Consider the following 17919-nt stretch of genomic DNA (forward strand, 5'->3'; position numbering starts at 1 on the left):
TTCAGCCGTATTATCCTGCCTTATCCACCACAGATGATCATAGAGGTTAACCTAATATAAGCTCCCTATTCCTCACTAACAGTAACAGGTGGCTCTGGTTTCTCTTGAAGACCAAGATTAGTTGTGATGGACCATTTTCACTGAGGGGGTTGAAGTCAAGCAAGGGGAACCTGTTCCACCATTGGTCTAGGAATTACCTTTTGAAAGTTTCACATGGTTTCAGTAAATTGTCCTGTGAATTTTCTTCTGGTGAGCAACTCAACTTTTGCTTCCTACTAGAAACTTTATATCTGAATATTCAGCCTGTAGGAAATACATGGTTTTATTAAAATCTGAAAATATTAGGGGAAATATTTTTAGCTAATATGGGTGTCCATTATGAATAAGTTCATTTATAAATAGTAAATCCTCAGAGATGGGAATCCTTTAGTTAAGATTTTTATTGTTTTTTATGCTTATTTTATTTATAATTTTTTAAATGTTTAATTCCAGTTAACATACATGTTATATTAGTTTCAGGTATACAGTATAGTGATTCAACAATTCCATACATCACACTGTGCTCATCACCACAACTGCACTCCTTAATTGCCATCATCTGTTGAATCCATCCCCCCACCCATATGCCCTCTAGTAACCATCAATTTGTTCTCTATAATTAAAAGTCTTGATTTGTCACTCTTATTTTTTCCCTTTGCTTGTGTGTTTTGTTTCTTAAATTCCACATATGAGTAAAATCATATGGTATTTGTCTTTCTCTGATTGACTTATTTTGCTCAATATAGTACTCTCCAACTCCATCCATTACAAATGTCAAGATTTTATTCTTTTTTCTGGCTGAGTAATATTCTGTGTGTGTGTGTGTGTGTGTGTGATCTTATTATCCATTCATCAGTTAATGAACCACTTGGGCTGCTTCTGTATCTTAGCTATTGTAAATAATGCTGCTATAAATTTAGGGGTGGGTGTGTTCTTGTATTATTTGGATAAATACCCAGTAGTGCGATTCCTAGATCATAAGGTAGTTCTATTTTTAACTTTTTGAGGAACCTCAATACTGTTTTCCAGAGTGGCTGCACCAGTTTGCATTCCCACCAACAGTGCAGGGAAGTTCTTTTTCTCCACATCCTCACCAACACCTGTTGTTTCTTGTGTTGTTCATTTTAGGCATCTAACAGGTGTGAGGTGATATCTCATTGTAGTTTTGATTTGTATTTTACTGATGATGAATGATGTTGAGCATCTTTTCATGTGTCTGTTGCCCATCTGTATGTCTTTGGAGAAATGTTTGTTCATGTCGTCTGCCCATTTTTTAACTGGATTATTCATTTTTTGGGTGTTGAATTATATAAGTCTTTATATTTTGGGGCTATTAATCCTTTATCAGATTATGTCATTTGTGAATATCTTCTCCCATTCCATAGGTTGCCTTTTAGTTTTGTTGATTGTTTCCTTTGCTGTGCAGAAGCTTTTAATTTTTATGTACTCCCAGTAGTTTATTTTTGCTTTTGTTTCCCTTGCTTCAGGAGATCTATCTAGCAACAGGATTGTGACCGATGTCAAGGAAGTTACTGCTTGTGTTCTCTTCTATAATTTTTATGGTTACAGGTCTCACATTTAGGTCTTTCATCATTTTGTGTATGGTGTACAAAAGTTCAGTTTCATTCTTCTGCATGTTGCTGTCCAGTTTTCCCAACACCATCTGTTGAAGAGACTGTCTTTTTCCCATTATATGTTTTTTCCTCCTTTGTCAAAGATTAATTGACCATATAATTGTGGATTTATTCCTGGATTTTCTATTCTGTTCTATTGCTCTTTGTGTCTGTTTTTGTGCCATTACCATACTATTTTGATCACTATAGCATTATAGTGTAACTTGAAGTCCAGAATTGTGATGCCTCCAGCATTGCTTTTCTTTTTCAAGATTACTTTGTCTACTCAGGGTCTTTTATGGTTCCATGCAAATATTAAAATTGTTTCTTCTAGTTCCATGAAAAATTCTGTTCGTATGTTGATAGGGATTTCATTAAATGTGTAGATTGCTTTGGGTAGTATGGACATTTTAACAATATTTGCTTTTCCAGTCTGTGAGCATGCAGTGTTTTTCCATTTCTTTGTGTCCTCTTCAATTTATTTTATCAGTGTTTCATTGTTTTTATGGTACAGGTCTTTCACCTCTTTGGTAGGTTTATTCCTAGGTATCTTCATATTTTTTTTGTTTTTTTTTAAGATTTTATTTATTCATTTGAGACACAGAGATAGAGCATGAGCAGGGAGAGAGGCAGAGGGAGAGGGAGAATCAGGCTCCCCGCTGAGCCAGGAGCCCAATGTGGGGCTTAATCCCAGGTCCCTGGGATCATGACCTGAGCTGAAGGTAGACGCTTAACCATCTGAGCCACCCAGGCGCCCTCTTCATATTTTTGTTGCAATTGTAAATGCCCACGTGGGGCTTTTGTAATTTCTCTTTTTGCTGCTTCATTATTGGTATATAGATGTGGAAGAGAATTTGATTTTGAATCCTGTGACTTTAATGAATTTATCAGTTCTAGCAGTTTTTTGGTGCAGTCTCTCGGGTTATCTGTATATAGTATCCTGTCCTCTGCCAATCACCAATGTTTTACGTCGTCTTTACCAATATGGATGCCTTTTTTTTTTCTTTTTGCTGTCTGATTGCTGTGGCTAGGACTTCCAGTGCTATCTTGAATAAAAGTGTGAGTGGACATCCTTTTCTTATTCCTGACTTCGCGGGAAAGCTCTGTTTTTCCACATTAAGGATGATATGGCCTTTATTATGTTGAGGTATGTTTTCTGTAAACCTACTTTGTTGAGGGGAAGGAGCAAGATGGCGGAGGAGTAGGAAACCTAAATTTCATCTGGTCCCAGGAATTCAGCTAGATAGGTCTCAAACTATTCTGAACACCTACAAACTCAACAGAAGATCGAAGAAAAGAATAGCAGCAACTCTATGAACAGAAAAGCGACCACTTTATGGAAGGTAGGATATGTGGAGAAGTGAATCTGAGGTGATATTTGGGAAGATAGACCGCGGGGGGAGGGAGCCTCCCTCAGTGGGCTGACAGCAAGTGATAGAGAAGTGGAGCACTAAATCAGAACTTTTAGAAGTCTGCTCTGCTGAGGGATGTCGCTCCAGTGGCTAAGCGGGGGGTGGAACCCTTGCTGGGACAGTGTGGTCTCAGGACCCTTGGGGTCACAAAAGACCAGGGGTGTCTGAGTGCAGCAGAGCTCCCAGGTATTGGAGCAGGGAAGCCGGCTGCAAAGATGGAGCTGAAGAGTGGGCTCTCAGCTCAGGGTTGCCATAAACCATGATTCACAGCACAGGCGGGCCACTACTCTTCGAGCAGGGACCCAACAAGCGACAGATCCAAGGAGACTCCCCTTCCTCCCTTGGGAGGAGTGGCATGGAAATGCAACACAGGAATCTGCTGGGTTTGGAGACTCCAAATGGGGTCGTGTTCCAGAGATAGAAATACTCGGTCACAGGACGGGTGAGCATGGAGTGCATCTGGAGACTGGGGAGACAGGACTGTTTGACTGCTTTTTTCTGGGGGCTCACTGAGGAGTGGGGCCCTAAGTTCTTGGCTCCTCCTTGTGGAGATTGGGAGGCCACCATTTTCATTCTCATCCCCCAAAGCTGTACAGAAAGCTTGCAGGTAACAAAAGCTACAGACAACAAACCTGAGCGGAATACCTAGCCTGGCCCTTGACAAAGGTGGTGCAATTCCGCCTCGGGCAAAGACATTTGAGAATCACTCCAACAGGCCCCTCCCCCAGAAGATCAGCAAGAAGAGCCAGCCAAGACCAAGTTTACTGATCAATGAGAACTGCAGAACTCCAGCACTAGCAGAATACAGCACATAGAATTCATGGCTTTTTCCCCCATGATTCTTTAGTCTTTCAAAGTTCATTTTTTTACTTTTCTTTAATTTTTTCTTTTTCTATTTTTTTTAAATTTTTTTTCCCTTTTTCAAACATCTTACTATTATCCTCTTTTAAAATCTTTTTTAATTTTCATTTTAGAGTCATATTCTATCCCTTCATTGTAGTTAACATTTTTTGTATATATATGTTTTTCTCTCTTTAAAATTTTGGGATACAGTTTCTTCTAACAGACCAAAATATACCCTAAATCTCTAGTGTATTGCTTGTTCTAGTCTCCTGCCTGATCACATTCCCTCCTCTTTTTTTTTTTTTGTTTTTTTCTTTAATTTTTCTTTTCTTCAACCAACTTATCAATTCCTTTTAGAAAATCTTTTATAATTTTCATCTTTACAATCATATTCCATCCTTTCATTGTATTTACCCTTATTTTTGTATATATATGTTTTCCTTTCTTTAAAATTTTGAGAGGCAGTTTCCTCTAACCAAAATAAGCCCAAAATCTAGTGTGTGGCTCTGATCTATTCACAATCTGATCATATTCTTTTGTTTGTTTTCTTATCCTTTCTTTTCCCCCGGTTTTGGGTCTCTTCTGGTTTGTTTAGTGTATATTTTTCTGGGGTCATTGTTACCCTGTTAACATTTTGTTCTCTCATTCATCTGTTCTTCTCTGGACAAAATGACAAGACGGAAAAACTCACCTCAAAAAAACGAACAAGAAAAAAAAAAAAAAAACGAACAAGTAGCACTGACTGCCAAGGACCTAATCAATATGGTGTTAGTAAGATATCAGAACTAGAGTTCAGAATGACGATTATAAAGATATTAGCTGGGTTTGAAAAAAGAATGGAAGATACTAGAGAATCCCTTTCTAGAGAAATGAAAGAACTAAAAGTTAACCAAGTTGAAATCAAAAAGGCTATTAATGAGGTGCAATCAAAAATGGAGGCTCTAACTACTAGGATAAATGAGGCAGAAGAGAGAATTAGTGATATAAAAGACCAAATAATGGGCAATAAAGAAGCAGAGAAAAAGATAAGCAACTACTGGATCATGCGGGAAGAATTTGAGAAATAAGTGATACCATAAGATGAAATAGTATTGGAATAAGTGGGATGCCAGAATAAGAAGAAAGAGAGGGGGGCAGAAGGTATATTGGAGCAAATAATAGCAGAGAACTTGCCTATTTTAGGGAAGGAGATATGCATCAAAATCCAGGAGGCACAGAGAACCCCACTCAAAATCAATAAAAATAGGTCAACACCCTGACATCTAATAGTAAAACTTACAAGTCTCAGAGACACAGAGAAAATCCTGAAAGCAGCTTGGGACAAGAGATCTGTAACATAATACGGTAGAAACATTAGATTGGCAGTAGACCTATCCACAGAGACCTGACAGGCCAGAAAGGACTGGCATGATATCTTCAGAGCACTAAATGAGAAAAATATGCAGCCAAGAATACTATATCCAGCTAGGCTGTCACCGAAAATAGAAGAAGAGATAAAAAGCTTCCAGGACAAACAAAAAAGAATTTGCAAACACAAAGTCAGCTCTACAAGAAATATTAAAAGGATCCTCTAAGCAAACAGCCTAAAAGTAACATCGACCAGAAACGAATAGAGACAATATACAGTAACAGTCACCTTACAATCAATACAGTGGCACTAAATTCATATCTTTCAACAGTTACCCTGAGTGTAAATGGGCCAAATGCCCCAATCAAAAGACACACGGTATCGGATTGGATAAAAAAAACAAGAACCATTGATATGCTGCCTGCAAGAGACTCATTTTAGACCCAAGGACACCTCCAGATTTAAAGTGAGGGGTTGGAAAACCATTTACCATGCTAAGGGATATCAAAAGAAAGCTAGGGTGGCAATCCTTATATCAGACAAATTAGATTTTAAAACAAAGAGTATAATAGATAAGGGAGGACACTATATCCTGCTTAAAGGGTCTGTCCAAAAAGAAGATCTAACAATTATAAATATCTATGCTCCTAACATGAGAGTAGCCAATTATATAAGCCAATGAATAACAAAAGTCACAGAAACACATTGACAACAATACAGTAATAGTAGGGGACTTTAACACACCTCTCACTGAAATGGATAGATCATCTAAGCAAAAGATCAACAAGGAAATAAAGGCTTTAAATGACACCCTGGACCAAATGGACTTCACAGATATATCCAGAACATTCCATACGAAAGCAACAGAATACATATTCTTCTCTAGTGCCTATGGAACATTCTCCAGAATAGATCACATCCTAGCTCACAAATCAGGTCTCACCCAGTACCGAAAGATTGGAATCATTCCCTGCATATTTTCAGACCACGGTGCTTTGAAACTAGAACTCAATTACAAGAGCAAAGTTGGAAAGAACTCAAATACATGGAGGCTAAAGAGCATCCAAGTAAAGAATGAATGGGTCCACCAGGAAATTAAAGAAGAATTTAAAAAATTCATGGAAAGAAATGAAAATGAAAACACAACTGTTCAAAATCTTTGGGATGCAGCAAAGGCAGTCCTAAGAGGAAAGTATATAGCAATACAAGCCTTTCTCAAGAAACAAGAGAGGTCTCAAATACACAACCTAACCCTACACCTAAAGAAGCTGGAGAAGAGCAAAGGAAGCTTAAGCCCAACAGGAGAAGAGAAATAATAAAGATCAGAGCAGAAATCAAGGAAATAGAAACCAAAAGAACACTAGAACAGATCAACAAAACTAGGTACTTGCTCTTTGAAAGAATTAGTAAGATTGATAAACCCCTGGCCAGACTTAACACAAAGAAAATAGAAAGGACCCAAATAAATAAAATCATGAATGAAAGAGGAGAGATCACAAACAAGTATAAGAACATATTATGAGCAATTATATGCCAGCAAATTAGATATCTGGAAGAAATGGATATATTCCTAGAGAAGTATAAACTACCAAAACTGAATCAGGAAGAAATAGAAAACCTGAACAGACCCATAACCAGTAAGGAAATTGAAGCAGTCATCAAAAATCTCCCAACAAACAAGAGCCCAGGGCCAGATGGCTTCCCAGGGGAATTCTACAGAGCACTTAAAGAAGAATTAATACCTACTCTTCTGAAACTGTTCCAAAAAGAGAAATGGAAGGAAAACTTCCAAACTCATGAGGCCAGCATTACCTTGATCCCAAAACCAGAGAAAGACCCCATGAACAAAGGGAATTACAAACCAATATACCTGATGAACGTGGATGCAAAAATTCTCACCAAAATACTAGCCAGTAGGATCCAACAGTACATTAAAAGGATTATTCACCACAAACAAGTGGGATTTATTCCTGGTCTGCAAGGTTGGTTCAACATCAGAAATCAATCAATGTGATACAGTACATTAGTAAAAGAAAGAACAAAACCGTATGATCCTCACAATAGTTAAAAAAAAGAATTTGACAAAGTACAGCATCCTTCCTTGATTAAACTCTTCAGAGTATGGGGATAGAGACTACGTACCTCAATATCATAGAAGCCATCTATGATAAACCCACAGCAAATATTCTCAATGGGGAAAAACAGAGCTTTTCACCTAAAGTCAGGGACATGGCAGGGATGTCCACTATCACCACTGCTCTTCAACATAGTATTAGAAGTCCTAGCCACAGCAATCAGACAACAAAAAGAAATAAAAGACATTCGAATCGGCAAAGAAGAAGTCAAACTCTCACTCTGTGCAGATGATATGATACTTTATGTGGAAAACCCTAGACTCCACCCCAAAACTGCTAGAACTCATACAAGAATTCAGTAAAGTGGCAGGATATAAAATCCACAGAAATCAGTGGCATTTCTATACACCAACAACAAGATAGAAGAAAGAGAAATTCAGGATTCAATCCCATTTACAATTGCACCCAAAACCATAAGATACCTAGGAATAAACCTAACCAAAGAGGCAAAGGATCTGTACTCAGAAAATTATAGAATACTCATGAAAGAAATTGAGGAAGACACAAAGAAATGGAAAAACTTGTTCCATGCTCATGGATTGGAAGAACAAATATTGTGAAAATGTCCATGCTACCTAGAGAAATCTACACATTTAATGCAATCCCTATCAAAATACCATCCACTTTTTTCAAAGAAATGGAACAAATAATCGTAAAATTTGTATGGAACCAGAAAAGACCCCGCATAGCCAGAGGAGTGTTGAAAAAGAAAAGCAAAGCGGGTAGCATCACAATTCTGGACTTCCAGCTCTATTACAAAGCTGTCATCATGAAGACGGTATGGTACTGGCACAAAAACAGACACATAGATCAGTGGAACAGAATAGAGAGCCCAGATATGGACCCTCAACTCTATGATCAACTAATCTTCGACAAAGCAGGAAAGAATATCCAATGAAAAAATATAGTCTCTTCAACAGATGGTGTTGGGAAAATTGGACAGCCACATGCAGAACAATGAAATTGGATCATTTCCTTACACCACACACAAAAATAGACTCAAAGTGGATGACTTAAATGTGAGACAGGAATCCATGAAAATCCTAGAAGAGAACATAGGCAGCAACCTCTTCGACCTCAGCTGCAGCAACTTCTTCCTAGAAACATCGCCAAAGGCAAGGGAAGCAAGAGCAAAATTGAACTATTGGGACTTCATCAAGTTAAAAAGCTTTTGCACAACACAGGAAATAGTCAACAAAACCAAAAGACAGCTGACAGAATGGGGGAAGATATTTGCAAATGACATACCAGATAAAGGGCTAGTATCTAAAATCTATAAAGAACTTCTCAAACTCAACACCTAAAGAACAAATAATCCAATCAAGAAATGGGCAGAAGACATGAACAGACATTTTGCAAAGAAGACATCCAATTGGCCAACAGACACACGAAAAAGTGCTCAACATCACTCAGCATCAGGGAAATCCAAATCAAAAGCTCAATGAGATACCACCTCACACCAGTCAGAATGGCTAAAATGAACAAGTCAGGAAATGATAGATGTTGGTGAGGATGTGGAGAAAGGGGGAACCCTCCTACAGTGTTGGTGGGAATGGAAGCTGGTACAGCCACTCTGGAAAACAGTGTGGAGTTTCCTCAAGATATTATGAATAGAACTATGCTATGACCCAGCAGTTGCACTACTGGGTATTTACCCCAAAGATACAAATGTAGTGATCAAGGGGGTATGTGCACCCCAATGTTTATAGCAGCAATGTCCACAAAAGCCAAACTATGGAAAGAGCCAAGATGTCCATCAACAGATGAATGGATAAAGATGTGAGATATAGATAGATAGATAGATAAATAGATAGATAATGGCATATTATGCAGCCGTCAAAAAAACCCAAAATCTTGCCATTTGCAATGATGTGAATGGAACTAGAGGGTATTATCCTAAGCGAAATAAGTCAATCAGAGAAAGACAAATATCATATGATCTCACTGATATGAGGAATTTGAGAAACAAGACAGAGGGCCATGGGGAAGGGAGGAAAAAATGAATCAAGATGAAACCAGAGAGGGAGACAAACCATAAGAGACTCATAATCTCAGGAAACAAACTGAGGGTTTCTGAAGTGGGGGGGGGGTGAGAGGGATGGGGTGGCTGGGTGATGGACATTGGGTAGTGTATGTGCTATGGTGACTGCTGTGAATTGTGTAAGACTGATGATTCACAGACCTGTACCTCCGAAACAAATAATACATTATATGTTAAAAAAAAAAAAAAAAAAGAAAAAGAAGAAGATAGTAGGAAGGGAAAAATGAAGAGGGGGAAATCAGAGGGGGAGACGAACCATGAAAGACTATGGTCTCTGAGAAGCAAACTGAGGGTTTTCGAGGGGATCGGGGTGGGGGAATGGGTCAGCCCAGTTATTGGTATTAAGAAGGGCATGTATTGCTTGGAGCACTGGGTGTTATACGCAAACAATGAATCATGGAACACTACATCAAAAACTATTTTTGTAATGTATGGTGACTAACATAACAATGAAATAATTTTTTTTTAAAAAACGTACTTTGTTGAGGATTTTGGTAATGAATGGATGTTGTACTTTGTCAGATGCTTTGTGTGCATCTATTGAAATGATCATATAGTTCTTACCCCTTCTTTTACTGATGTGATGTATCATGTTGATTGATTTGCAAATATTGAACTGTTCTTGTAACCCAGGAATAAATCCCATTTGATCACGGTGAATGGTTGTTTTAATGCATTGTTGAATTCTGTTTGCTGGTAATTTGTTGTTGATTTTTATATTTATGTTCATCAGGGATATTGTCCTGTAGTTCTTTTTTATTGGTGTCTTTATATGGTTTCACTGTTGGTAATACTGGCCTCCTAGAATGAATATGGAAGTTTTCCTTCCTTTTCTATTTTTTGGAATATTGTGAGAATAGGCATTAACTCTTCTTTAAGTGTTTAGTGGAATTCACCTGGGAAGCCATCTGGCCCTGGACTTTTGTTATTGGGAGATTTTTTTATTTCTGATTCAATTTCTTTGCTGGTTATCAGTCTGTTCAAGGTTTCTATTTCTTCCTGTTTCAGTGTTGGTAGTTTATATGTTTCTAGGGATTTATCCATTTCTTCTAAGTTGTCCAATTTGTTGGCATATAGTTTTTCATAATACTCTCTTATGATTGTATGGTTGGTTGTTATTTCTCCTCTCTCATTTATGATTTTATTTATTTTGGTCCTTTCTCTTTTTTTTTTTTCTTGATACATAGAGGTTTGTCTTAGAGGTTTGTCAATTTTATTAACTTTTTCAAAGAACCAGGTCCTGGTTTCATTGATCTGTTCTATTGTTTTTTAAATTTCTTTATCATTTTTTTCTGCTCTAATTTTTATTATTTCCTTCCTTTTGCTGGCTTAGGTTTTGTTCGTTGTTCTTTTTCTACCTCCTTTAGGTGTAGGGTTAGCTTGTTTATTTTACATTTTTCTTGCTTCTTGAGGTAGTCTTGTAATGCTATAAACTTCCCTCTTAGAACTGGTTTTGCTGCATTCCAGAGGTTTTGGACCATTGTTTTCATTTTCATTTGTTTCCATGTACTTTTTATTTCTTCTTTGATTTCTTGGTTGACCCATTCATTGTTTAGTAGCATGTTATTTATCCTCCATATATTTGTGGTCTTTCCCATTTTTTTCTTTTGGTTGACTTCTAATTTCATAGCATTGTGGTGACAAAATATGCATGGTGTGATTTTGTTATTCTTGAATTTATTGAGGTTTTGTTTTGTGAGCTAATATGTGATCTCTTCTGGAGATTGTTTGTGTGTACTTGAGAAGAATGTGTATTCTGTAGTTTTGGGATGGAATGTTCTGAATACATCTATTAAATCCATCTGTTCCATTATGTCTTTGAAAGTCATTGTTTCCTTCTCGATTTTCTGTTTAGATCATCTGTCCATTGATGTAAGTGTGATGTAAAATCCCCTACTATTATTGTATTATTATTGCTTAGTTCCTTTATGTTTGTAATTAACTGCTTTATGTATTTGGGTGCTCCTAGCTTGGGAGTCATGTAACTAGTGAGCATGCCAGAGTTTTGTTCATTATAGGAATTAACCAGGCAAATTACTTCACTGAATAAGAACAGCCATGCACCACCATGCACAGAATCGGGAAAGAACTTTCCATGTCAATCCTGTCCATGTCCAGGCTGGGTAAGGTTTCCAGTGTTGAGTCAGATTAAGCCACAGGCTCTAGGAGGGGTGATGCCCTTCCATCAATTCCTTTAAATTGCAGCTTTGTACCCTCTGAACCCAAAGGTTCCCTTTGGAACCCAAAGACTTTGGTCCTGGAAGCTACCTCACAGATCATGGTTATAATGCTGCTACATCATCAGTCATCATCATTTGTGGTTAGAACTACAATGGTATCTAATCGTCTTTGAACCTCTGACATTCATTCATATAGATAGATAGATAGATAGATAGATAGATAGATAGATAGATATAGATTAGATATAGATTAGATATAGATATAGATAGATAGATATATACACATTCAGTTAGCCACTATATAATATGTCATTAGCTTATGATGTAGTGTTCAGTGATTCATTATTTGCATATAACACCCAGTGCTCATCACAACACATGCCTTCCTTAATACCCATCACCCTGTTACCCCATCCTCCACCCTCCTCCCCTCTGAAACCCTCAGTTTGTTTCCCAGGGTCCATAGTCTCTCATGGTTCATCTCCCTCTCTGATTTCTCACCCTTCAGATTTCCCTCCCTTGCTTATGTTCCACATATGAGTGAGCCTCTGACATTCATTCTTAATTAATGAAAACATTCTTGGCAAATGTTTTCACTCTTGTCTGTCTTGTGTCAGTCCAGAATTAGACCTGTAGCAGTGCAATATGAATGCTCCTGCCCATTCCTCTTAATCGATCATTTTGTTGCTTCTGAAAACCAACAAAATAGAACCATGGTCTTATTCCATCATTACTAGCTGCCTATGCAGGCGGCTATGGAAAAAATCCTGCTTTATGCTTTATGGTCCTGCTTTGAATACTCTGTTTCAAAGTAAATGCTTCGGACCCCATGGGACACTCAGCTAGGAGCATGGAGAGGGCGCTGATAAGAAAGAGGTGGGGACAGGGAGGGGCATGCTTCACTGCATACTTAAGATTTTTAAATGTAATATCAAAGGCCACTTAGTTATAGCCTTCATTAAAATCAATACATTAGGTGCGCCTGGGTGGCTCAGTCAGTTAAGCAGCTGCCTTCGACTCAGGTCATGATCCTGGTGTCCTGGGATCGAGCCCCACGTCCAGCTCCCTGCTCAGCGGAGAGCCTTCTTCTCCCTCTCCCTCTGCCTGCCACTCTGCCTATTTGTGCTCTCTCTCTGTCAAATAAATAAATAAAATCTTTTAAAAAATCAATACATTAGGTACTTGTGAAGAACAGCTAAAAATTTTATATTTTTTCTTTTTAATTTGTACTTATTTAATCAAAAACATACTGTGAAATATTGATATAAGATGAACATTTAATGATTAAAGTAAGTGAGGAAGAACAGCACTGAACCAAAATAGATAATACTTTAATGCTCTAATAAAATTATAACCAAACACTACTATATGGGTTATCCATAGGGATATTGAAATTATGCAGAACATTGGCATGATATGGGAAAGAAGAGACAATAAGCCAGGTGCCAAGTCTACCCTGAAAATAGGGTGACCAAGAGACTGACAGAGGTCTGCCTTGAGGAGTAAGTAGCAGAGGGTGATATGACTACCTTGCATATTTAAAGGCATTGCTCTTTTTCATAGGTGATTTCTCACTATCAGTGTAAAAAGCAGCGTGATGCCCACAGATTTGAGAAAATCAGCAACATTATTAAGCAGTTTAAGCTGAGCTGCAGGTAAGAGATCTTGTGTGATTTATTTATGTCTAGAAAGAAATTGTCATTTTTGAGAGGTTCAAATAACTATAGTAGACTGCACTTCTGTATTCATAAAAGTTCATTTAATCAAAAAGAAAGCTAACCTCTAAGGGAGCCTACAATTGACTGAGGTGAAAGTCATTGTCCTTTAATGCAAATTCAACTGATACAAAAGAAGCATGTGCAAAATAAGCAAAATAGCCTTTCGAGATACTTGATACTATTTAGGAAGAAATAAACAATGTCCAAGAGAGTTTTGAAAAAGAAAGAATTTACCCTACCAAATAAAAGATTTACTGTAAAACTATAGTAATTAAAATAGCGATGTAATGATTCAGGAATAATACAGAATAGATTCTAGAAATGCCTAATCATGTTGTCTCACCTTTGATAAAATACAGTTTGAATCATAACATTGTGAATGTAGGAAGAAAGAATGGTAGAACATTATAATTTAGTAAAGATTTAATCAACAAAATTCTTATCCTGGTAAAATTTTGATGCCCAGACAATAGAATAGGTATAAGTACAGGTATAAGTTTACTCTTTTTATGCCTTTGTACTCTCTGAGACTTACTGGCATGTTTATGCCTACATTTTTAGGAAGAAATAGCAAATGACATACAAATGTAATTACCTGGTTTGTTTTTGAAGAAATGGGATCATTTCTTGAATTTCAATATAACTAACATTCAAAAAATACAGTTATTAATCACAATGATAGGAAAATTTCAACTTAAGCTTCTTAAATATTAGAGAAATCTTTTGTAACATGATATTTTAACATGGATCTGGGTCTAAGCCCATTTCACAGTCAATATCAAGTCCTAATGCAGTTTCTAAGTCACTTTCCAAAATATACAGCAGTAGAGTTTCCTTGGAAAACAAAGGGAGGTTAGTGATTAACTGTCTTAATGAAGTGATGAATCAAGGTATAATGGTATAAAAGGTAAGAATGTTTTATATTGATATTATTTTATATTCTTTACTTCTTTTTCTCATTTCTCCTATAGCAAACTAGCTGCTTCTTTTCAGAGCATGGAAGTCAGGAACTCTAACTTTGCTGCTTTCATTGACATCTTTACATCCAACACTTACGTGATGGTCGTGATGTCTGATCCATCCATTCGTAAGTTTAAACTTAGCTGACATAGGTTTCAAGGCACATTCTTTAAACTAATTGCCCTAGAGGTAGTACTTTATTAGGTAATAAAAAAAAACATTTTGTAGTGGGGATGGCTGCAAAGCAGTATGAATATACTTAATGCCACTGACCTATATATTTTGAAATGGTTAAAATGGTAATTTTTTTGTTATGTATTATTGACCACAATGAAAAAAACTATTTTCATACTAGTGGTAAATAGTTTTTTGTTTCATAGACTTACATTTTGAAGCTTAAAAGTAATTTAGACTCTAGGGTATTTTGTTTTTTCTTCATGGTATTTCAAAAATCAAGTTACTAAATCTAGGGATTTTGAAGAAAAGAGAATCCAAACGTATGATTTATGCTTCATATAGTAAACATTTTTAAAAGACTAATCAATCTAAATTCTGAACTACTAAATGTTAAGCCATTTTAATGTATATTCCTAAGTACCATATTCCCATATTTGTGTTATGGGCATAAAGGGAAGTAGGTATTTGGTATATCCATGCCATAATAGCCATATCTATCATAACCACTGTAATAAAGGTTCTAGCAGTATTTCTTTTCTTTTTTGTTTAATTAGCTAAGGTATAGTACACCTTGGCTAATTAGTTTTTGATATAATGTTCAATGATTCATTAGTTGAGTATTTTTAGGATGTTCGCAGAAGTTTAAATTATCTCTGATCCACTTACTTTTCCTACCTTTGGTTAATATTAAAATACAACATAAGATAATGGGTTTTATTCTAAAAGTAAACCAAACCAAAAGATTTTGAAATTTTATTTTGGAAATGTAGTATTTAGAATATAAACAAATCTTCTACTTATTCAGAAAAATTAAGTCCCGGTTAACTTGGGACTTCTATTCCTGTATGTTCTCTGTGACATATGTTGAGAGATTTGGCTCTCTTTTGTTTATTTGTTTTTATTAGTCATACATTCCTTTGGCTGCCTGTACTTATTCTGTTGGCTGTTTCCTCCACTCCTACCCTCAGCTTCTGCAGCTACTCTGATCAACATCCGCAATGCCAGAAAACACTTTGAAAAGCTGGAAAGGGTGGATGGACCAAAGCAGTGTCTTCTCATGCGCTAAACATTGCCAAGTGTTTCAAAAAATTTTGAAATACTGTTTCTTAATTAATCTTAAGGTATTCATATATGTAGGCTCTGAAATGTGATGCTTACCACTTCTATATTTCCTTCCTACTCTCTAGTCTTAATGTTTAACCTTGAATGCTGTTTACTAAAATAGCCAGTAAGAAGTTAGAAGATGAGCTGTTCATGGACTTGATGTGCATAAAATTATGTGATATGTAAGTGTTCTGATAAGATTCTAATAGTGTGTGTTCTGATAACCTAGTTCTAATAGTTGTGTATGCCAAAGCCTTTCCCAACATCATTTTGTGTTCCTTATCAGATAGTAACCTGTAAGTTTGGAATATTACTGTTTTCTCAGCATGCATTAAAAATATTACTTAACTTCAACTATAAATAAACTTTTGCTGTTAGGGATTTCAGTGTCTGTTTTTCTTTTCCTTGTTTCTTCAACTTTTCCCTAAGAGCAAATGAATTTTGCAGTTATCCTAGGGGGAGGGGATCTGCTGGTTGGGAAATATTACAGAATAAAGTTGGATAGGAAAGATGGAGCCAGATCATAGCCTTAAAGTTAGGTAGAAGAGTTTAGATATAATGTGATAAGAAATAGGAAAGCATTATAAGCTTTTGAAAAGGGGAATTAATGTGAAAGGAATTTTGAAAGAAAATTAACCTAGACTGTATAGGCTGACTGGTGGCAGTTGGGGAAGCTGTGGCACTAATGTAGGCCTGAGGTGTGTTGAAAAGTCTCTTGCAGGATGCAATTGGAGAAGGAATGAATAAAAAGTTGAGGGAAAAGAGATAGGATTTATGAGATGTAAGTCGTCTTTCTCTGTAGTCCAGGAATAGTTAATTTATATATTCCATTACACCTAATGGGACATGCCTTCATTATGCTAGTCAAGTAGTTTTAAAATATTTTTCAAAATGTGTTTTAGGAAGAGCATGGAAGATGGCAGAGGAGTAGGGAACCTATAACCAGTCTCCAATTTAGCTGAATATCTACCAACCCATTCTGAACACCCACAAAATCAGCCTGAGATGTAAGAATATATATATCTGGATCTCTACAAGCAGAAAATCTCTGGTGGTCATGAGGTACGAAGGGCAAAGCCTTGATTCTGTGGGCAGATATTGGAAGATAAACAGAAGGGGGAGGGAGCCGCCATAAGCTGGTGTCAGGAAGGTGATATAATACCAGAGCACAAAAGCGTCCAGCGCTGGGGAACAGGCACAGACCGCAGAGCGGTAGCAGCAGGGAAAAGACTTTAGTGCAGCCCCAGACAGGATCCAGGAGCTGTGGGTGCATGTGTGCGAACCAGGGGCAGCTCGCAGCTTTAGAAGCACAAAGAGCAGAGATACACCAGCCCTAGGATTGATCTCTGGGAGAGTTGCTGTGGGGTACACCATTGGGGAGGCTGCGGTTTTTAGCAACAAAGACTGTGTGTCCTGAAGAGCTCAGTGAAGAGCAGACTATGATTTCTCTGCTCTGGGTCAGAGGTTTGGGTGCGGTCGGAAGAGACACAGAAAGCCCCAGAGAACAAAAACTCAAAAAACTGGTTTCCACTGAGCCCACCACCCACCCTGCCCCTGACAAGGGGCAGGGCAATTCTGCTCAGCAGGATTGCATAAGTAACAGTGTGGCAGGCCCCTCCCCCAGAAGACAGGCTGGAAGAACAAGAGGACAACAACCCTAGGTTCTCTATAAAACGAGTGCATCTTACTTGGGTCGTGGTTAATACTTTGGACTCTGTACATTCCTTCAACCACCCCCCAACAGAATGACTAAGAGGAAGAACCCCCAACAAAGAAAAGAATCAGAGACTGTGGCCTCTGCCACAGACCTAATGGATATGGATATAAGCAAGATGTCAGACAGACTTCAGAGTAGAGATTATGAAGTCGGTATCTAGGCTTCAGAAAAATATTAGCGCCAATCCAGAATCTCTAAGGGCAGAAATGAGATCTAATCAGGCAGAATTTAAAAGTGCTATGAATGAAGCACAGTCTAAACTGGATACCCTAACAGCCAGGGTAAACAAGGCAGAAAAATGAATTAGTGAGCTAGAAGATAAGATGATAGAAACAAAGGAAACCAAGGAGGCCTGGGGGAAAAAGGCTTAAAGCTCAAGATACTAGACTGAGAGAAATTAATGATGCCATGAAACGTTCCAATGTCAGAATTATTGGGATCCCTGAGGGAGTGGAGAGAGGGAGAGGTCTAGAAGATATATTTGAGCAAATCGTAGCTGATAACTTCCCTAATATGGGAAAGGAAAAAAGCATTCGTGTCTAATGGGCAGAGATCAATGAGAACAGATCCCAAGATCAATGAGAACAGACCAGCACCCTGTATAATAATAAACCTGCAAATCGTAGAACCAA

The 17919-nt window shown here is 37.4% G+C and overlaps 1 protein-coding gene across 5 annotated transcripts in view; it reads left to right on the forward strand.

Annotated features, from left to right (window-relative positions):
• RRAGB (Ras related GTP binding B) overlaps window positions 1–15951 on the forward strand; it is a 42222-nt gene extending 26271 nt beyond the window's left edge. For all 5 annotated transcript variants that reach the window (XM_034991187.1, XM_034991259.1, XM_034991404.1 and 2 more), the window contains 3 exons: window positions 13175–13266; window positions 14301–14416; window positions 15435–15951. In XM_034991187.1, the coding sequence (XP_034847078.1) occupies window positions 13175–13266; window positions 14301–14416; window positions 15435–15532 (306 nt within the window). In that variant the 3' untranslated portion in view covers window positions 15533–15951. The remainder of the gene's footprint in view (window positions 1–13174; window positions 13267–14300; window positions 14417–15434) is intronic.
• The last annotated feature ends 1968 nt before the right edge of the window (window positions 15952–17919 follow it).

This window comes from Mirounga leonina, unplaced genomic scaffold (assembly GCF_011800145.1).
Source record: "Mirounga leonina isolate KUSES-001 unplaced genomic scaffold, KU_Mleo_1.0 Mir_101529, whole genome shotgun sequence".
Lineage (NCBI taxonomy): Eukaryota > Metazoa > Chordata > Mammalia > Carnivora > Phocidae > Mirounga > Mirounga leonina.